Source organism: Typopeltis vanoorti, chromosome 9 (assembly GCF_054136105.1).
Source record: "Typopeltis vanoorti isolate ZY-2024b chromosome 9, IOZ_Tvanoo_1.0, whole genome shotgun sequence".
Taxonomy (NCBI): Eukaryota; Metazoa; Arthropoda; class Arachnida; order Uropygi; family Thelyphonidae; genus Typopeltis; species Typopeltis vanoorti.
This window is the reverse complement of record NC_143557.1, coordinates 133,672,007-133,695,668: the sequence shown is the minus strand read 5'-3', so window position 1 is coordinate 133,695,668 and position 23,662 is coordinate 133,672,007. Positions and strand designations below refer to the sequence as shown.

Here is a 23,662-nt window from a genome sequence, read left to right as displayed (position 1 = left end):
AACTGCCCACAGTTGTTACATTTTTTTACATTAGTAGTGTTGGAGATGATTTGAAGGACAATATTCAGTTGTTTTCTGATCCAAAATTGTGGCCACAGAGCATAACTTTACATTTTGTGACACTGGATTAAGTCAGTCCAGTGTCACAAAATGTAAAGTTATGCTCTTTGGACTAAAAAGATTGCAAGCAATGCATTATACTAATAGGTTGGTCGTACTACAAGAAATTGATGAGACTAAGGGTTTAGAAGTGATAGTAGGCAGGGATTTGAAGGGGTAGTGTATATTGTAAAAGTGAGCAGAACTCAAAAGATTACTTGGATGTTGAATAGATTGAGAGAGAGACAGGAGGTTATTATTCCTTTTTGATATGTCTGTATATAAATTACCTGTGCTCAATTGGGTCACCTTGGTTTCCTGGAGATGAGGCAGGTGACCATGATGGGATCAAGTCCATGGAATGCTTTGTATGATGATAGGTTTGTAGGTTTAAGATATTTCTATCATATCCTTCTCTTCCATCTATAAATTGATTTTTGATTGATAAATGGAAGAAGGAAGAGAGAGATATGATAGAAATGTTTTAATTGCTAAAGGTGTTCCACAGAATTGATGCAGGAGAGAATTTTCAGTACATGACAAAGTAAAGGACAAAGGGATCATTGTTAGAAAAATGAGAAAGTTCGATTAGCAGGGATGGAGATAGGATAGTGAAAAAGTGGCATGGATTGCTGGAGGTGATTGTAAGTATTTTATTGGCAAATGAGTTCAAGGAGAAGTATGATAGGCAGTATAGCATGAATTATAATGTAGGGCTCCATGAGTCATTGAACTCGTGGAGATGTACATTAATAATAATAATGTTTAAGGATCAGTAATGAGACTGAAAATTAAGAAAATATTTTACAAATGGAGTGATGCACCCAAACCCTTCCTAGCATAGATGACCCCCTCTCTCACAGATCTTCAGTTTCTGCCTTATGCCTCTTCTGCAGGTACTTTTGTGTTCAGCTGCTGTTCACCATCTACCTTCAAACTTATTGAACCAACTTCTCTTTCATTTCATCCATATCACTGTTCTCTGGAACAGCTTCCCTCACTTGAGTACTCCAACGTTATTGAACATTGAACGTAGCTATTTTGGAGGAAAAGGGGGGGGTAAACATTTACAAGCATGGCTCTAAGAATTTCACAGCATGGAGGTTGAAATCAACAATATTATCCTCTTAATTACGCTTGGCACTGATGTGTTCTAGGTTTTGTAAGCCCTTTTGTTTGCAGATCAGATAAAAAAAAAATGGAGCGAAATGTATATAATAAATGCATGATACAATGAAATGAACTTTATAATAAAATAATAGTTGAATTTCTAAATAGTCAGAGTAAGCCATATAGAATAAGGCAGGTATGTGAAAAACAGAGCAAAATATTTAGCCTCCAGTTTGCAAAATAACTTAAATAAATAAACTTGAATTTTAATAGCACGTGTAGCAGTTATTTTGAATTCAGCATTTCTACTGGCATGTATGTTTAATGACATTTGATATCACAACAAGGTGACACTAGATCCCACCTTGCATTTAGGACTTAGAATTATGACAACTATAAGGATTCATGGTATAAATTAGTAGTGAAACTACATGATATGTAATTCTATATAAAAATTATATTTCTAAATTGAATTCTATATTTTCCGCTTTCATTCGTTATTAGTTCCGCCCTCCCCTCCCCCCTTTTCACGCGTTATAAATGTAAATTGCTTTTAATGATGTTTGCACATCACTTAGTAGCAACAGGTTGCGAATGATTCAAAGCTGAGTCACTATGTACGTACTTGTAGTGATGCATATGATTAAGCGCCAGTGCTAAGAATAGTAATGCATTAACGTTAAGCAAGGTAATTTAGAAATGATAAAATGCTCTTAAGAGTAAGTACGGTGAAGTGAGTATTCCTTCATCTTCGTAAATTAATAATTCAAATAGAAAAAACATTGCATCTAGTGGAAGCTAGTATTCCACAATATGCATGTTTCTGGGATTAAATTTCTTGTGGCATTTTCTTTTTTCTAATGAAACACCATATTCGAAATCTCACTGTTTTATACTGCATAGAATTCCATAAAATTGATTTACCGAATATTTCCGTTACTCAAATTTTCTTGTTTGTAGTTATTTGGGTGAAATATAGAAATAATTTCAAAAGACGATATGCTAAACCGATTCTGCCCTTGAACAGCTGCCAAGAAAAAAGGGAGATGCAGTACCAGGTGTTGCTTGTTTGTTAGTACTTGGGATAGTATTCTTACTTAATAGTCGACGATTTCGACATATTGGTTTGTTTCGCTATTCTTTAAGTTCCCGCTCGAAAACGAAACGAAATAACATTTGTGACCGAGTTTTCTTTCTGTGCTGTTGTTACATTATATAATATCACTGTGTGCGCACGTGCAGCTCTTTGTGCGTTATTTAAATTATCAAATGCTGTCATTTCTCTACGGAATTAAAATATTCGCGTTGTTTTATAAAGGAAATAAATGTATTTGTTGAATATGAATAATAGTATAGGTATTCTAATTATTACCTGCAATGTAATCGTTTTCTTAAGTGCAGCGCCCCCTCTCCCCCCCAATGTTCTGTTCAACGGAAATAGAAAACTTTTTGTTAGTCGTATGTTTTACGCTAAAATTTTAAATATGTCGCAAATATTTACTTATATATTCATAGCATGACGTCTGGTGTAAAGAAAGATATTCAGTTGTTTGCTGAAGATGCATAGTTGAGGAGAATTATGAAAAATAATAACTAGTTAAATTTTCAGGTGGATTTAGATAGACAAATAGCGCTGAATACGCTTGATAATGTTGCAAATTAAAGTTTTGCGCTTCGGGCCATGGAGGTGTGCTGGTGGGGGTGTACAGCAATTTGGAATTTGATGGATTAAAATTTAAAGTTCACGGAACATAAAAAGGTAATTAAAAGAAACACACGTATTAACACAGTGAAAATTATTTAATTGTAAATATTTCATCCTAAGTATCTTAGGATGAAATATTTACAATCAAATAATTTCCACTGTGGTTAATACGTGTTTCTTTTAATTATGATTACACCACAGGTTTCGTTATTTATAAAAAGGTAATAAAGGCATACAAAGGATTGCTGGAATTATGAGAAAAATACATATACAGGCAAATCGGCCTTGGTAACATGCGCGATTTACAAAATAAATAAATAAAATAAATGGAGGTTTAAATAGTTTAGAGGATGCATAAATGGAGGTTTAAATAGTTCAGAGGATGGTTCTGTAGAGTGGAGTACTCCTCCATTATGAAGTACATTTTTACAAAGATGTGGTTGTACCATTTTGCAAGGAATTGATCAGACCATATTAGGAGTACTGTACACAGATTTAGTTGCCAGGATTTTGCACCCTTGAGGGGGGGGTCAAAAGTATTGGAATTGGTTCAAAGGCAGATAACCAAGGCTATTTTAAGACTAGAATGTTGACTATAAGGATAGGGTGACAAAGTGTTGTTGTCAGATAGGCAGAGAGAAAGCATGATGAAAACATAAAACATAGAAATATAAAAACAAGATTTTCAGTACATGTCAGGAGGGAAAAGAACCAAGGGAAATCACTGGAAATCAAACAAAGATGCAGTCAGTAAGAAAATGAGAAAAGCAATTTTTTTGTGGTGAGTGGAATATGCTGCAGTAAGCACAACATCCGTAAGCAAGTTTAAGATGTGATGGCCATTATGAACTTAAAGGGATTATCTTGAAAGGTGCTATTATTTAAATGTAAATAAATATGTTGATATAATATGTATTATATGATACAAAATTTTTACAAAAATCATTAGCAACAGTATACAAAACAAGCTAGATTTTTATCAACCTCCAGAACAAGCAGGATTCAGAAAAAATTACAGCATCATTGATCATATATATGTAATAAGACAGATAATTGAAAAGTCAAATGAACACCAAAACCCCTTAGGTCTAGCATTTATTAAATCAAAAGGTATTTGATTTAATCTCAACATTGGCTATTTTAGAAGCCCTTAAAAATCAAGGAATTGATAAAATTTGCATTGATATACGTAGTCATATATATAAAAATTCACCTGCATCTTTAAAATTAGGAACAGATATGAAATTTCCTATAAAAAAGACAGGGAGATACCATTTCACCTAAATTATTTACAGCAGTCCTAGAAGAAATTTTTAACAACCTGGATTGGAAAAATAGAGGAATTATGGTAAATGGGAAAGAATTAAATTACCTACAATTTGCTGATGACATTGTTCATTTAGGAAACTCTTCAGAGGAACTTCAACAAATGATCACTGAATTGATTACAGAAGGTATAAATAAAGACAAAACAAAAATAATATATAATAATTGCTGGCCTGGTTGGCCGAGTGGTTAGCTTATCCACTCTACAGCCAAAAGGTTGCGGGTTCAAATCCTGCCGTGGGCATGGATATTTGTGATTGTCTGTGAAAATACTAGTGGTGGGCAGTAGATGGCTTTGGTGTAGATGATGCAGTTTGCTGTAATTGGTGGATTGAGTGGTGGAGACAGAATTGTAGACTAGGTGCCCTCCCTTGATGAGTCTTTGGACTCCTTGGAGGTGTCACATAATAATAATAAATACATTACCAAAAAGCCAGTACAAATAGAACACTAGTAAATTGATATAGTAACCTCCACTGTTTACTTACAACAGAAGATCAGAGTAGAGGGTCACTGTAAAGAAGAAATTATACGTAGAATCCAGCTTGGTTGGATAGTCTTTGGAAAACACCATGAAGAACTCAAAGAAAACATTCTTATCTGCCTTTTGACAGTTGTATACTTCCAGTCATGACATACAGGAGTGAAACATGTACTTTGACTAAAAAATTGACCAACAAGTTGAGAATTAGCTAGAGGGAATAGAAAGATCATTGTTCGGTATTAACATTCTAGATAGAAAGCACAATACATGGATCAGAGCTCAAACTAGGGTGAGAGATATAACAGGCATTAAAAGATCCAAATGGCAATGGGCAGATTATATTGCAAGAAATAAATCTCAAAAATGGACAAAGTTGATATCAGAATGGTATCCTAGAGATGGAAAGAGAGCTACTAGAAGACCAAAGAGATGGTGGGAGGATGAGATTAAAGAGATAGCAGGAAGTCAGTGGCATAAGAAAGGCTAAAGATAGGAATGAATGGAGGACTTTGGGGAAGGCCTTCGTCCAGCAGTGGACAGAAAATGGCTGATAATGATATGCAAAACATGCCTCGTACACCATATGAATCCCAGATCCTATAGGGCTGCCTGGCAATGCATGTAGTTACAAATTCAGTTCATCTTCTGAGGTTCTGCCCTCATTTGTTATTTGTAAAATATAACATCTTCACAAAAAAACTATTTTTAACTGACATCAAAAATGAAATATTTACTTTGGAACATTATACAACAATTTAAATATTTTTAATGAAAATATTCTTGATTTTTATTTTTGTGTTGCCTGTATTTCTAGGATGTTCCATATTCTCCATCTTTCTCTCTCTTTTCATATTTCAATCACACAACTGTAGCTAAATTTAGGAAATGCTGCTTTAGTATTTTGCCAAATTTTCTAGAAATATTTCCATTCATGCTGTAATATTTTTGTATTATAAATATTATAATAAAAAATCTGTCCCCTATTTTTTTTTATATTGATCTCGTACATGAGGTTGAGGGACCTATAAGTACATCAGTGCAGTGTATGCGGTGTGGATGAGAACTGAGATAGTTTGTTGATGGTTGTTTTTTGAAGAGTTGCAGGTTACCCATTATGCAATCTCCAGAGATGGCCTCTTGTTCTTATAACCCTACTCTTCTTTGAAAATGATCTAGGTATCTATTTCCTAAGCTCTTTTCAGCAATTTATCTCGATCATGATCATATCACCCACTTTCTATTGTTCAAGCCTCTGCCAATTACAATCCCTCAGTCTAGCATACTACGGACCTGATTTTTCTTTTGTTACTCTGATTTTGAACCCTTTCAACAAAGGCTTGCTCATATTCTTGAAATATGGCCAAATCTTGCATAGTAGTCTATATATATAGTGTAGTCTGTGCTGTATAGTAGAATGATTCTATTCTTTGTTAGTGTTATTTTATTATAGCAGCATTTCTTTTTATGGTTTTGACTAATTTTTCAATATTTTTATGTCCCAGCTTCCTCTCTTCTGTTCTGAGATTCTTTTCCTTATTTGCCTCCAGGAGTATAATACCTCTAGACAGTATATATACACAGCATTATATTTCCAAGTTACAAAGGATAAACCTGTCTTTGTTTATGTAGAACTGGGTTCTCCAGTCTTGGCCCAAATAACTATTTGAAATTGTCCCAAAGTATCAGTACATCAGCATAATTTTTATAGTTTTCCAGAACTGCAGACATTTGAAAACAACTCTTGAAAACTACTGATACTACAGTATGTTGATGATACTGTAGTATCATGAACATACTGATTAAGTAGTACTCCAAGGCTAAACTCTGCAATTTCACTGAAAATTCTCCTCTCTGATTTAGCTCTTCAGTGCACTTTTGGATATCTATTAGAATGCATCCCTAATTAACTTAACCAGTTATCCATATCCATTTACTATATGCATGTAGCAATCTTTCAAGCACTATTTGCATAATCCAGAAATATCACAGTAAATACTTACACTGTATATAGAATATTTTATGTATACCATCCTATTTCAAACCAATCTCCTCAAAAGTAGCTGTCTCTTCAGATTTGCAAAGAGGTCTGTAATTATGGCATGTTAATTAAGTAGAAAGCATTTTCTCCATGTTGGGTGGAAAATGCTATCCATGCCATTTATTCTATTCCAATGGAACATCTACCACCTACAGATGTTCCATTGAGAACATATCTAAATGGTAGCTGAATTTTATCACCCTTTTTTAGTGAATGCTGAAAAAAGTTCCATGTTTGGTGTACAGAGGTGGGGTATATGGAGGAGTTAATATATTGTCAGTTCCTTAGCACATTCTTTCATGTATCCTATTTAACCAATTCATTAACATCAAGAATTACATGCTCTAAACATTTGTAGCCCATTCACTTCCAGCTCCTCCTCACCTCCCCGTTCTTGAAGTATCTTTTTTTTTTATTGATCCCATAGACAAGAGGTAGAACCTATAAGCATATCGGTGTTGTTTAGGGTGCAAGGAAAAGAGGAAGAAGAGAATCAAGTTTGGTGTGTATGTTTTCATTCAGACCGTAAAAGGAATGCTGAGCAGCTGCTGCTCTTGTTTTAACAGACCTGTCAGAAAGTGGAGGAATAATGGTTCCCATTTCTGTGGAGCAATGACCATAAGTTGAAGTGTGTCTATAAGGAAAATGCATCTATGAGCTGAATTGTTCTCATCTGAACAGCATTGAGAATTCTCACCACCTAAATGGACAGATTTGAGATTTGTATAGAGTTAGTAGCTTGGTGATTGAAAAATAGCTTGAGTGGAAAAGAATGTGTAGCTTTTTAGATACTTAGGAAGATATTGATGTGATGTATACATATGGAAAGGCTTAGTTGTCATAGATTATTCATAATAGCATTGGTATAAACAGCACCAAGAGAGGAAAAATATGTTTATAAGTGTATTTAAACTACATTTATTTACTACTTCCTTGTTTTCTATCAAGCATCTTTAGAGCACAATTATAACTGTGATGAACATGCAATGCTGAACTAAATAATTGCGGAAAACAGTTCAAATTGTAACCGAAACAGAACCAATGTTTTTACATGCACATTCTATGAGCTGAATAACTATAAAGTTAATCTGGAGAAATCAGGTCTCAAAATGAGTCTTCCAGATCTTTGGAAAATTCAGCCATACTTATTGAGGTTGGGAGATTGCTTCATAACAGATGCTAATTCTAAAAATGGTCTGTCAAACCTATAATGACTTCTATGCAATATCAATGTTTTTCCTCTATCTAATCCCATGTGAAAGAGTATCCAGAGTATGGTCTACCAATCTTGACTCGCCATAAAGATGATTGCAGATGTAATTTTTGTGCTCTTCAAGGTGAATATTAACTGATCTACAAATCTGTCCAAAGTAAGCTAAAGTGCAGATATAAAGAACTTTATGTGCTCCAGGATGTGCAAGAGAAATGAAGTTGATCTTAAGGAGAATGGGTGAAGGTAGCTAGCCAAATGGAAGATTTGAAAGTGACATTGTCATATCTGCAGAGAACTTTGGCTCTTTTTTTTCTGATTTGGACCCTTAATATGGGATTGGAATAATTTTTCTGTGATCCTCTTCATTGCTGGAGAGTGGGTGTGGGAGGGAGGGGGGGGGAACACATGCAATATTTTCTATGAGCTGTAGTCATTGGCTAAAAAAGGTGTCGGGAAGATCTTTGAGCACATTTTCATGTACTGTGCCATTTGAACAAAGTCCTGGCTTGGTGAGAGAGTATTTTGAGGATGTCATACTGTTCGGAAGGGTGATGATGATGGTAGTGTGATTGTTTATGTAAATAATAATGTTGGAGGTTTAATGGATTTTTTACAACACTCAGAAAGGATTAAAAAGAATTTAATACTTCCTATATTTCGTCCTAGTCACTAGGACATCTACGGGGATTACAAAAATAACTAATGTAACATAACACAAATATCATACAATACTAAGCCCAACCACGTGGGTGACACTAAAGTCCTATCTAGGTGGAGCGCCCTCTAAGGGCGGTTGTAGGTGGCCTGGAATATAAAGTAGGATCTCTGGTGATGAGTGTTTCCCAAATTTTCGGAAGCTTAATGCAACTGTATTTATTAAGATTTGATTGATTTCTAGGAGCTGCTGCTGCTTCTAAGAATAGTCTCTTTCTTGAATTTGCTGTGATGGAGCATGGTGGTTTTCTTCCATGATACTCTGTGGGTGGTGTCCAAGACATGGTCAGCCAAGCCTGAATGACCATAGTTGTGTTTACAGATGTAAGACTTGTGTTCCTCTAGGCGGATGGATGTTGATCTGCCTGTCTGTCCAAAGTATGCCAGCTTACAGAAACAGGGTACTTTGTAAACTCCAGGCAGAGAGAGAGAGGAGGGAGCTGATCTTTTGTAGAACGGATAAGGGTAGTAAGTTTGTGGTGGGGTTTATATGCTGTGTGTAGGTTGTACTTTTTTAGAATCTTGGCTATTTTTTCTGATGTGCCACAGATGTAGGGTATGGTGATGGCATTTTTAAATTCTTGTTGACGAGAAGGACCGGGAATGGGAGAGGAACTAATTATTTTTTTGATTCTGTGATCGCTGTAGCCATTGGAGAGGAAAGTGTTGTTTATGTAGTTAAGCTCAGTAGTGAGGGTGGTTCCACTGGAACAAAGATTGTGGGTTCTCTTGGTAAGAGTTTTAATAATGCCATATTGTTGAGAGGGGTGGTGGTGTGAGAGTTTGTGAATGTTTCTGCCTGTGTGTGTGGGTTTTCTGTATACAGTGAAGGCAAGTGTATCATTATGCAGGCGTGTGATTAAGGTGTCTAGGAAGGGTAAACAATTGTTCTTTTCCTTTTCCATAGTAAACTGGATTCTTGGATGTAGGCTATTGAGATGACTGAGGAAGGAGTCTAATGTGTCTGGGCCATGAGGCCAGATAGAGAACACATCATCTACACATCTTAGCCAGATAGAAGGTTTGAGTGGGCTGAGTCTATGGCTCATTTTTCAAAATCTTCCATATAGAAATTAGCAAGGGAGGGAGAGGGGGGAACCCATGGCAGTTCCCTCTATCTGCTTGTAGATTTTGTTCTTCTAAGAAAAATACCCAGAGTTAATGGCAAAGGAAAAGAGATCTAAGATGTCAGAAGGGAAAACTTTTTGTAAGAGAGATAAGGTATCAGTTAAGGGAATATTAGTAAGCAAAGAGGAGATATCAAAGCTTACAATATGTCTGCTTTATTCAAGGTTAAATTTTCTATGAGGGCTTTAAAGTGGGTCGAGTTTTTTATATAGGAAGTGGACCTTCCAGTGAGGGGGGGGGTCAGAGAGTTGGCCAGCTGTTTAGACAGTCTGTAGCAAGGTGCATTGGTGGCATCTACTATAGGTCTGAGTGGGGAATTGGCTTTGTGGATTTTTGGTAAGCCGTAAATTCGGGCGGGGGGGAGCGGAAAGGTTTAAGTTTTTTCGTGATGTCGGGGGGCCAGGAAGATACTTTTTTAAGTAAGATTTTTAATTTTTTAACTTGTGTTTTTGTGGGGTCGTGTTCTAGCGGGATGTAGGTAGCGCGATCGCGGAGGATAATATTCATTTTGCGATCGGTCGCTTACCGTCGGAGATAGCCAACAACATCAGACTTGACGTAGCCAACATCCTTGCTCATTCTTCGCCTCCAAAAAGTAATTTATCGTATGCCCAACGCACAGCTCTCCTGAAATTACGGAAAGAAAAAAGTATCGTCATCACCAGAGCGGATAAGGGTAATGCCACAGTCGTTCTTAACACCAGTGAATACAATCGCAAAATGAATATTATCCTCCCCGATCGCGCTACCTACATCACTCCTATTTTTCTGACTTGCTAAGAGCAGGTGTGTGAATCAGAAGAGCAGAAACAGCTGTCAGACCATAGAAAGGAAGAGAAATTTCGAAGTGTTGTCTCCTTGGTATCTGTAGTGCCAAAGGAATATGCAGTTGTGAGTAGCTGGATGAAGGGCGTTTTGTTTGAGATTATGGCCTGAGTTACTGAGAAGAGCAGCGACCCCCCCCCCCTGCAGTGTGTCTGGAAGGACAGTTGATTAAAAACAGAATGATGAGGGTTTTGGGAGAGCAAATAGGGTTGTCATTTCGAGAGGGTAGATGTACGATTTTTGTTAGGTTATTACAGAAACTTCTATATTTTGTCCAGCTTGGGCATTGAAGTCACCTTGGTGAAATGACTTCACTATTTAGATTGTTGATTCAGATAATTGAGCTTCTTGGTGAGAAAGAGGTCAGATTGGTTTACAGATCAATAAATACAGGAGATGAATGGTGAGACGAAAAACTTCAAAGCAGGGGATTCTAAATTAGCTGTCCTGTGACAAAATAATTATTAAATAGTTACACTTTGACTTTAGACTGAGTAGCTGTATCAGAAATTATTCTTCCAAGATGATGGTGGTAGTGACCTTAAAACTATGTAGTTATTCTAAGAGCATAGCGGGAATGCTTTCCGGGATTTTTCTTATTCTTTTCTTCTAGACTTGTTTCATATAGTCTACCTCATAATGCATCTTTCCGTTCAATCTCTTGCCATCAAATCTTTTGTTAATTCGCTTTCCACATACGGTTATTCATTTCATGTGGCATTATAAGTTTCATGATCCCTTAGACTGCAAAACTAGTAAAGATTATCAAGGCAACCGCCTGACATTTCTTAGGGCAGCTGACTTTCTGGTGCCAAATACGTTCGTTGTAGGCAACGAACTACTAGAACACGATAAGAGGTAGCCTTCCTGTGATTGTGAAAATGTAGCGACTTTATAAATCAAATAAAGTGTAAATCTTGAAACCACAACAGCTTATTTAATGAGACATCAGTAATCGAAGAAATTTAAAACTTCCTTGTGTTTATTAACGTATCTACTCGAATATAACTCGCACTTTTTTTTCCCAAAATTAAAGTTAAAAAATCGTGGTGCGAGATATATGCGGGGATTTTCGGAAACTAAAATTTTTCAGGAAAAAACTAAATTGCCGTTTATAATTAAAACCTCGCTATTCACAATGATTTATAATTGTTCACATTATTTATAAAATTATTGCATTTTAATGTTAATTATCAACGTTATTTACGCGATCGGCCGCTCACCTTTATCACGTGATATATTGGAATCTTTTAGCGACAATGCTTCTGTAATTAAATTAATTATTTCTGGCAAAATCATGTTGCAAGCTCTCAAAATCCAGTTTTGCGCAACAGTTTTCTATTGATGGTCTCTTAAACTTAATCCACCCCCACGCAATTCAAGAGCGAGAAGAAGTCAATGCCCTCACTCCCACATTTCCTCTATTGGTTGCATCCATCTCTATGCATATGATTGGTGCAGTATTAGCAAAAGATCGCGCGACAATGACAAAGGCGAGCCGATGATTGTTGAGTTGAAATGCTGATTCTCTTCAAACGAATTCTAAAATATCTGAAACTGCCATAAGAATATTCACTGTCTATTTCTTAAAGTTTTAAACTTTTTTTCGTATTGGAAACTTTTTTTTTTTTTTGTAAAGTAAAATCAGGGGTGCGAGGTATAAACTAGGGCGAGTTATATTGGAGTAAATACGGTATATGTAATTTTATTTTTCCTTGAGCTAATCATGCTTCATTACCGGAGAATGCTAACATTGATTTATACTTTTGTAGAAAATGTTTTAAGAAGTTGTTGTACAAATGGAAATTTTAATGACTCAGAAACTTAGTGAATTTTAATAATGTTTAAGGGTCATGCTTTGAATATCAATTATGTTTGTGACACCAAGTTCTATCATTTTTTTTCCCCTCCCCTCACAATAACATCATCCCACCTGAAATTTTGTACATGCAGAAATAAGCACTTCCTGTTTCAGTTTTACAAAAAAAAATGTAAGATTATCAATGGTTTTATGAAAGTAAATCGATGTGGATTTTATTTTTTTTTATTATAAAGTAGGTAGGTCAAATTGATAATAGCAGATTGGAAGCAATTGTTCGGAGAGAGCAACGAAGAAATGGTGCTTTGAGATTGAAAGGTCGGGTGTTAACAACCAGTAACGATCACGTTATCTACACCGTGTACCCAAACCTTGACCTTTACAACCCTGTTAAACTATCACGTGCGGAGAATGCAAAACAAGAATCGATTTGGGAGATTCGACATAATAAACTTGAGCGCAGACAATCAGGAAAGAGTGCGGATATATCATTAATGGAAGCAGTGAGCAATTAGAGATTACAAAGATTAGGAATAAATTATGTGGCTATGTGAAATAAAGAATAAGATCATTTCTTGAATAATTGTTCAAGAAATTAACTCTTTTCTGTTCCATAATGGTTAAATGAAGATTTTCTTTTATTGATTTAAGATGTCATTAAAGCTTAGGATTAATTATTTTCAACTGAAATTCAAAACTTTTTTTTTCATAAAAATAAAGTTTCCTTGCTGTATTATGAAAAGTAGCTTTAGTTCTCTTTTTAATATATACTCCGAATGCTCATCTGCTACGAGTTGCGTCGTTAATAGTTCCGGCAGGACAGCTGTTTTCAAGTTATCATAACCAGATACAAGGCTATGATGACATAACACGGATTTCGTCCCTCCTACCCTTGCCACTCCCTGACCCTTCTGGCGACACCGGAAACGATCAAGGGGCACACTTGAAATACCCGACTAGTCCTAACAGCACGCTACTTCTGACCTGTGTCGCGCAGCACGCGGTCCGTTGTAAACCTAGGGATTTCACTTGTTAAGTTGAGGTGGGCGGTTGCCTGTCTGACTAGCGTGCATAAGTCTCGGTAATTTGCAGTGTTTTATGCTTCCCCCCCCCCTCTTCCTTTGAGTGTTTACTGTGATGTTTGGTTTTTTGTGATGAAATTGTGATTAACATGTTCACGGAGGTAAGTGATAGTTTTATCATTACAATTATCAGGTTTTTAATATAACTTTCATATTCCACGGTGGTTCTGTTATCACTGCGTAAATTGCATTGATATTTTCAAGGATTGGGGGTGTCAGTTTTGTAATATACTTGTAATGAAGTCGACATGTGACGCTTTAATATTCTGGCAATCCTTTCTAGAAAAGATGATTTTTGTTTTCTTTTTTCACATTTCTGAAACAGTTTGAAAATCAGAATAGTTATGTTAAGCCTTCCCACAATTGTTTTATCTCTTCAGCCATTATTTATGTATACAGTATTGTCTCATACTCTTTGACACTCATGATTAATTATAAAAGTGTATATAAATGACGCACATAATTGGATGGTATAACTGACACCCTCCTCGATTAGATTGACTTCTGGCGATACATTAATAACGACCTTCCAAACGTTATCTAGCGTTCATTGTGAAGATTTCTGCAAGCTAGTCCGAGTTTCAATTACCCAGCCTGCTTTTATGAAGTCCCACTTTAACATACTGTAAGTATTCAATTTTGTTTGAGTGGTTTGTCAGTGTAGTTACAGGTGCTGCTCGACCTACTAGTATTCATAGGTTGTGATTTAAACGCCTGTAACCATAGAAGTGGTAGGGTTTTCCTTCTGAAAACTTTCCTTCTGGCCGGTGTGTGAAACATTCCACACACCGGCCAGAAGAATAAACAGTTAACAGACATAAAACTCTGATGTTATAGCCTTATTTACTGTAGCTTTAATTTCAACAAAAGTTTGTTTGGTCGTTTAATTCTGACCATTTGTAGTGTCAGATCAGGAAATAAAATATTTACAGTTAGCCAGAAGGAAACGATCTTAGAATCATTGAATGGTGCTTTTGCAATAGCGTTCTTTAATTTATAAAGAAACACAACCACCCTGATTTATTCGAGGATGTTCTTTGGTTGGAAAGACTTGGGCTTTCACTTTTGTTGCAATTCGAGGAAACCTTTTGCAAGGACGTCTACAGCGAGAAAAAAAAAAAAAAAAAAAAGCGTGTGTGGAGGAGGAGGGGGGGGGGTAATAAATTCGCCGACCTCGACAGGGCGGTGAGTATTTCCTCTCTTCTCTCCCCTCCAATAACTGGGCTTTTCCTTCTGTAAATAGGCTTGTGAAAACATTACCTGCCACTGTCAGCTTGGACAGAAAGTGGATAGGATTAGCATGCGAACTCAAACTTTAATATGTCGATTCCAATAAGAATTGGGAGAAGACTGGGGGGGGGGAAGGCAAGAAACGTGTAATAAGTGAAAAATAAAAAGTTTTACACATTTCGCTTTGAGTGGCTTAGTTCAGTACTTCCCAAACTTATGGATGTAAAGGCCCCCTTTGGAAAAATTAAAATATTTCACGGCCTCCCATCGAAAAAAAATCGTAATACAGACATACTGTATTTATATTCAAGATTTTGCGTTTGTAAGCTTTTTTATGCTTCTTATCAATGCCTTTGAAATGAAACTTACATGAATAAGCATATATTTACTAATATTCATTAAGGCCGAGATACGCAGGAAGCAAAATTTGTGAATCAACACCAATGTGTGATTTTCCCCCCATTAAAAAATAAATAATAAAAATTAAATACGTTTCTTTTAAGATTAAAAAAAAACTACTTAGTCTTAAAACATTTTAAATTTGTTTTCATTATTTCACGGTCCCCTCAACAAAACTTACGGCCCCCAGTTTGGGAAACGTCTTAGTTGACCAAATGGTTAACGTATTCGCACAGTAGTATTAATACACACCATAGGTTGTAAGCCTACAGTACATTACTGCCACGGGTGGGGAATATACATGTGTGTGTGCTTATATATATATATATATATATATATATATATATATATATATATATATATATCCATTCTCTATATATAAAAAGATAAGCCGACATTTGAAACGCTTCACGTCCAACAATGTGTTTGCCTTCATGAGACAACAATTTGTTGGACGTTTCAAAATAATGGAGAACCGGTTTACCAACCCGGAACTCAGAGGGTTGGGACTCTTCCCCCAGTATATTATACAGTTATATGCAATGTTTTTTTTTTTTTTTTTTTTTTTTACATCTTACAGGCACCTTATAGACAGTGGGTAACATGAACATACGGATGCTAATGCCGTATCATTTTAATTTTAAAACTTTTCTGCTAGCGGTGAATATGTACCGGCACCTATTGTTTTATAAAACGATTGCTGTATATACAGTCATATCCGGTCATATGGTACTTTAGGTTCCAGAACACGTCGTGTAGCAAATTATTGTCCTTTTTTTTTTTTTTTCCTTCTGTCTTTTCACACAAGTACATGTTATGGTTTAGTAACGCTTTCAAGCAGTCATGTACACAAATGAACTTATTCTGAATAGCTTAGCTTAAGGGAACATGCCAACTATTTTAGTCATCAATCTACACCATTAAAAGTTTCTCCATTTCGGCAATAACATTGTTATGCGTATTATTAACCAGTGTAGCACTTTTCGCTATACTTAGAACTTTATCTTTGTTTTAACAACTGCTACGACAGTAGTGCGAGATAAGTTTAGCTATTGATTCACACCAATCTCTTGTAGCTAAAATCGTCGTATTTATGTACATAGCTTTGCATTAGCATTCCCCCCCCCCCCCCCCCGAGATTTACATATTCTGCGCGAACGAAGCACCATATCAGCATCATGCGCAACTATTAAAAATGGGCACACCTATACTCTATATAATCAGGGCTGGTGCCAGTATTTCGGAAATAGCCGCACTTGTTGGTTACTACTGGTATACCAGGACTGGATTAACCATGAACAGACATCCAGCAGACACTGGTCAGCCACGCATGGTTGATCCTAGAGGGGGGGGGGGGGCATCGGGTGTCACGACTGATATCTCAGCAACAACGTGCAACAGTCACACTGCTCACCAGTACAACAGTTCGACCAATTTCCACATGCACCATTCGCCTGGGTTTCCACAGTCGGAGACCAACAAGGGAACCCATGATGACAGCCAGGCATCGCATGGGCCAAGAAACGTCGGAAAAATGGACTCTCGACAAATGGAAGAAGGTTTGCCTGGAGTGATGAACCCAGTTTCCTTCTGCACCATGCTGATGGCTAGGTTCGCATTTAGTGTAAATAGCATTAAGCCCTTACCCCAGTTGCACAATTGGGGATCAACAGGCCGGTGGAAGTGGTGTTATGATCTAGGAAGCAATTTCCTGGCATGCCCTTGGTGTTGGTTATCATCCCACAAATGCTGAATGGTGAACGTTACAGGGACCTGTTAGATGACCATCTCCATCCATATCTGCAGAAGGCTACCCAGAACACTGCCATCTTTCAGGACAACGCACCTTGTCATCGAACTCGCACAACTACTAAGTGGTTGGAGGAAAACGGCAACGAATTTGCCACATTGCCTTGGACCTGAAACTCCCTTTCTGTAACCCAATTGAATATATGTGAGATATGCTAGAACGGGGTGTGGGAACTGCTGATCCTCCTCCACGGATGAGCGTGAACTGACGAAGTTGCTACAGCGGACATGGGTCGAGTTACGCATGGAGGATGTTCGACATGTTGGAATCTGCTCTTAGACGTCTGCGAGCCATGATTGCACAGAGAGGTGGACCAACACATTATTAAGTGGGCGTTCCTAATGCCAAGCTAACTAACTGTTGTCCAAAACCTAAAGACGAATACTATTTCTGAAGATTACAACCACAAATTCAGGCGAATCAGCTTGTGGAAATTTGCATAAGCGACGATTTCGAGCAGAAAGCGGGTACACATTCAAATTTTCTAATCGCGCCCTAAGGATCACGTGGTATCACTCAACTGGATAAAGAGCAAAGGACTGCACCAAACGAATTGTGTTTGAGGGAAGCTCTTTTCCTGAAGAAATAAACTTGCAAACTTGGATATCTGTTATGTTTCAAAGACATCACCTAGATGATTTCACGCGGGGAAAAATTATTGAAAAGCTTTGAAGGCCTCAGAATTAATGATATTGCCAGAGCATTTGGAATCTCGCATAGCATTGTATCCAGGCTCTGGGCAGCATTTCAAGCCAATGGAATGTGTTCCAGACGTTTGCTAAGAGGACGCCTTTATTCTACCACGCAGCATGAAGACAGATTTTTGGATATAACAGCAAAACGTAATTGACGCACCATGGTAGGTCAGCCTGCAAGTCGTCTCCATTCAAGCACACAGGTACGCGGATATCTCGACAAACTGTGACAAGTAGCCTGTAGTCTGCTTCCTTTTATCCACAGCTCATAGAGCACGTCTTCAGTGGTGTTGTATCCATAAAATTTGAATAAGACATCAGTGGGCTAATGTACTCTACAGATGAGAATCGTTTTAGTCTTTCTTCCGATTCTACACGACACTTGATCCGACGTGAAAGCGGTACTGCTTATCATCGCAAGAATATTCTTGATAAGGATAGATGGCGGTGGAGGTCATGGTGTGGGGAAGCATTATGCTTAATTGGGTTCACCGAGGTCTAAGTGCTTGAAAAAGGGACTGTGACTGGTGAATGAATATTTTTTGTTGGAATTATTCCCTATATATAGGGAATTATTCCCTATTTTGGTGACAGTCCGTTTTTATGGGTGACAGTTGCCACACCACATCGTAAACGAGCAGTGGACCGAGGATATTAATCTAATCGAGTGGCCAGCACTCTTCCCAGATCTCAACCCCATAGAACACGTTTGGGATGCAATAGGGAAATACATTGCTGGTCGATATTCCCCCTCCGGAAAACGAACAAAGCCTTATCCTTGCTATGAAGGAGTAGTGAGCCACTTTGCCTCAAGAACTGCTGAATAACTCGGTGCTAAGCACGTACGACGTTATGAGAGCTGCATTGCAGTTCGGGATGGACATATTACAAATGGAAATTCTCTTCACATAGTTTTCTGTAAACACTGTACATTAATTCCTTAACTTTGTCCTTTGGAAATTTGTAACTTTTGCCAAAAACGTATTGCTATTTAATTTGTACAAATTTTATAACATTTTTTGTGCAATATGCAATATAATTTATTAGTATGCTAGCAATAAATTTGTTTATACTAGGGGGATCCTCCCCCTGGCACCTACGGCCCCCCCCCGTGTTCCGGACTGGTAGTCCGGTTTTCCTTTAATTCTGATGACTCGAATTTCGAAGGCTCGACACTCAGGGTAGCCCTGAGTGTCGAGTCTTTAAACAAAAAAAAAAAGGGGGGGGGGAATCTTCCACCCCAGTTCCGGACTGGTAGGCCGGTTCTTGAATTCTGATGACTCGAATTGTGAAAACTCAAAGGGGTCCTCCCCCTGGCGCTTACCCCCCCCGAGTTTCGGACTGGTAGGGTGCTGCTTTGGCTTAGGGTCCCCGTGAACCTAGAAATTTTGGGAACCTCTGGCTTGTGTAATTCATTGGAAGATGCGTCAATAATAATTTAAAGAATGTCCTATGGGTGTAGTCTTTGATGTTCAGGGATCTGCTTTTCAGATGAATGGCCAGTTTGACCAAGAGGAGTTTCACCAACAGTCCACTCTTCAAAGATCCACTTGATTGCAAATTTTAGAATACTGTCATCAAGTTTGAAAGAACTGCCAAGGGCAATCCATTATCTAACTGCTATTGAAACATTTAAAAAAAGGAGAATAGCATTCCCCCTCCAGTGTTCATCCTACGATTAAACCACTGGAGAAATGAGCCACAAAAACTATCCTTGATGCTGGTATTCAATGTTTTATCGTAAACCACGTACATCAACCTTCGCGCATAATGCCACCCAAAAATATAATCTGATCAAGACTGCTTACAAGGACTCACAGCATCTGTTCAAAATAGTTATACGAAATGTGTTGATCTTTCCTCGTGTCGCAAGTCGGCCGTTGCTGTTCAGGGAGCGGTACCATTACTGGAATCATTAATGAGAAGGAGCACTTGTCTAATTCATGTCGCGAAGGAAGACATGAAAAATAAGATTTGACAAGAATTTCTTGGTCAACAGCTGTACTTTTCCATTGGAGTGAAATCATGCTCGTTTAAATAGCATGTTTAATTTTTTATATCTATTTTCTTAACCATAGTAAGTTTTAATGATATTTCATTAAGCACATTTCTCAATGAATGTTGGTTTTAGCAGCGTGCATTGTTTAGTGAGTCCACATCCCTACACAGATAGTTTGCCGAATGCATGAACCATTTCTTGGATATGACATTTTTTACCTACTTCAGAATCCTTTACTTAACATAGTATAAAGGAGCGAACAAAGTATGAGCAGTATAAGAAAGTCAGATCTTTTGGCATCAGTAGATGGTAGTGTCGTCCTGATATCTAAGTCTGTGAAGCATAAAGATTATGTTTCTAATCCGGGTATTAAAATCCATTTTTTAGAAGAATATGGCTCACTACCGGCTGCTATTATAAAAAAAAAATTAGACTGCTGATGAGAACCCTCGACACTTCTGCGCATGGTAATGGCGAATACATTCCGATAATAGGGTAATCAGTCCGTTTGGTGGGATGAGTGCTTATTATTACATGTTGGAAAATTAGCTTTTCTCTTATGAACATTCTTGTTTTTAAAGTGGTAACTATTTTTTTAGTATAACAGTTGGAAAATTTTACGTATATACAGCACATGATTTTTTGCGTGTTGGTGACGAATTCGTACATCACCTACTGTTTTCTCTCCTCGAACATGAATCGACTCTTGGCACTCTGCCAGCTACAGTTCTCTCAACTGTGGGCAGACTATACTATCTCAAATAGAAGTTTGTAAAGTTCTGTAATGATGCACAGGTAGTCTTAGTGCCCAAGACATCAAAATACTCGTACTTTACCTCCGAGCCCTTCAAGGAACATGGTTGCATGGAGGATGCATCAACGAATGACGAATAGGATACGCGTAGATAGGCTTATGTGTTCGTCAGACATGTTGTAATAGATTTCACGGTATGATATGAACACAGATGGATAAGAAAATAACTATTTATTAACTTAGAAGCTAATATTTCGCTGGTATTATATCCAGCATCTTCAGAGCACACAACACAAAGTTTGTTACAAAAGCAAGACAACCACAATCCGGTGTAACAGTGGAACTAGTATAAGTAATTGCAGCGTGCAACACAAGACTAAAGTCCTAATATGGCGCCATCTAGGTTAAAAAAAAAAAAATCGAAGTTTTGAAATAGTAGTTTAAATGATAGTCTTAGAAAGTTTTAAAAAATAAAATAAAGTATTTTATTATACTTTATTTTACACTTCATAGACTATGAAGTGCCCTGTTCTTGCCATCAAGCCTATTACGGACAGCCAGGAAGAACTGTGGACCACCCGCCTCAGTGAACACAAAAAATATATCCGACACTTTCACTATGGCAAGTCGGGTCTGGCAGACCATGCTTTGGATACCCCTGCACACGGGATCAATTGGAAAGAAACAAAAGTAATGCACAGAAGCTTCTACAAGTCAGAGAGGTTGTTCCTGGAATCAACAGAAGCCTTAAAACATACTCCAAACCTTAACAAGTATGGCTGTATAAATCTATCAAAGATTTGGGAGACAGTCATCCTAAGACCAAATTAATATTTATTACTTTTATTTTATTTTTTAAAACTTTCTAAGACTATCATTTGGACTACTATTTCAAAACTTTGAATTTTTTTTATTTCTACAAGTCAGAGAGGTTGTTCCTGGAATCAACAGAAGCCTTAAAACATACTCAACCTTAACAAGTATGGCTGTATAAATCTGCCAAAGATTTGGGAGACAGTCATCCTAAGACCAAATTAATTTTTATTACTTTTATATTAGGACTTTAGTCTTGTGTTGCACGTTGCAATTACTTATACTAGCCCCACTGTTACACCGGATTGTGGTTGTCTTGCTTTTGTAACAAACTCTGTGTTGTGTGCTCTGAAGATGCTGGACATAATACCAGCGAAATATTAGCTTCGAAGTTAATAAATAGTTATTTTCCATCTGTGTTCATATCATACCGTGAAATCTATGACAACACGACAAATAGGATACTTAGGGAAGGTGTTGGGTTAGGCTTCGACATATACACATGTAAAGCATGCATCAACGATATGCATACTATATGTGTACGTGTGCTAGTTATTGCCCTAACGTTAGGGTACTGTAACGCGAAGAATTAAAAATATGATGCACATAACATGGCGCACCGTGCTACCACTACATTGGATGAAGAGACAGAGGTTCGTGAGAATAATGTTCAAGAGCTGTTGCGTAACCTCTAAGAATTCGGCAAGAGGAAAAGATGAAATACATGCACGTGTGCTAAAGGGAAAGTTGACTAGGCCCTTGACGTGTTTGTATAATTTTAATCTTAACTTTAGAAAGATCCCATAGGAATGGAAATACCGTATGATAGTTCTGTTCTATGTTCTACAAGGATGGTGCAGAAACCGATCAATATCGCTGGAGTGGTGGTGAAGATTTTAGAAAAACCGGTAAGAACTCGTGTGCAGAAAGGGGTTGACAGACTAACTATACTTCGCAACGAACAGCATAGCTTTACCATTAGGTTTTAGCAGTTTGCTCATTTTTTTATAATACTGTTAAGGCTTAGTTGGATAAAAAAAAAATAGATACTATGATAGTGTTTAACTTTGCTAAGGCGTTTGATAGAATACCAGATGAAAGGCCAGTGCATAAATTGGAGAATATGGAATTGGAATATAAACTATTGACTTGGATGTGTATGTAGCGGATTTGAGCAGAGTGCCCACCTGCAGTGAGTCTTTCGAGGTGTCATGTTGTAATAATAAGTGGTTTGTTGACGGACAGGTATCATAGCGATATACCGTGGGTGTGACACCATGCCAAATCTATGACGACCCTATGGATCAATCCTTGGACCATTGTTACTCAACTTATATATTAATGCAGTTGGGAAGGATCTTGACAGGCGATGTTTAATTGCTTGTTGATAATACAAAGATAGGCAGTGCAATCAGGGATTCTACTAATACATAGCGCTTACAGAATGATTTGAATAAGCTGGATGATTGGGCAATTGATAATGGGTGTCGTTTAATGTCAGTAAGTATAAAGTTATGCACTTTGGCGTCCGCGCGGTGAGCCTAGTGGCTATGCGCTTCGCAACCATATGCCTGGGGAAGGAGTGTCCTGGGTTCGATTCCTGTCGCCGACGTGAAGAGCTTAAGGATGATCTTCCTCAGCCATAGCCAAGTTAGCCGGTCTTGGGCGTGGACAGGTTTTTTCCCCCAGTTTATCTGAGGTTTTTCATCCGCACGCAGGCAAACCGGCCCCGTGAACACACGGATCTACAGCCATAAATACTTATCCCTCAACTCGCCCCAATAGGGACGGAGGAGAAAAGGATAAATAAATGCACTTTGGCGTGAAGATTTTCACGGGCATATTATATTTGTGGGATGAAGCTTTCTCACCCTATGCATTGCAGATACAATACAATCAAAATAATTACTATATTGAAACGAACATTGACATGCTTTGTCTCTTTATAAGGTCTTGACCCGGACTACTGTGATCAGATTTGGTCTCCTGGGTTCGGAGAAGATAAGGAAACTAATGACATGGTGCAAAGAACAGTTACAAAACTTATGGCAGCTAAGAAAGGAAAGAGCTAGAATTTTCTCTGGCAGAGCAGTGAGTTAGTGGAACGGTTTGCCTGTTGAAGTAGCGCGTTCATCCATTGTGAATCAGTTTAAGAGAAAGTATGACAGACAGCTGGTATGGATGATGTATGGCCTCTCTAAATGGTTCCTTCACTCTTTGGAGTCTGAGGTAATAGTAACGCGAACAAAGCAATGAAAGCAGGAAGTTAATTGAAATTTAAAAATTATACTTTACTGACATTTTTAATCAGTTACTGCTCGAATTTGAGAAGGCAAATTTACATTTCAGAAATTAATTTAAACATTAGCGTTGGTCAAGGAGATGCTTATTTGGAAACGGCTACTTGGCTGACATTGTT

General features: G+C 37.5%; 1 protein-coding gene across 1 annotated transcript in view; it reads left to right on the top strand.

Moving 5' to 3' along the window:
* The first annotated feature begins 13,117 nt into the window (after positions 1–13,117).
* Positions 13,118–23,662, top strand: part of LOC150103585 (septin-7-like) — a 210,644-nt gene continuing 200,099 nt past the window's right edge. Inside the window, exon 1 of the mRNA XM_090398311.1 lies at positions 13,118–13,644. Within this exon, the coding sequence (XP_090254437.1) occupies positions 13,633–13,644 (12 nt within the window). The 5' untranslated portion in view covers positions 13,118–13,632. The remainder of the gene's footprint in view (positions 13,645–23,662) is intronic.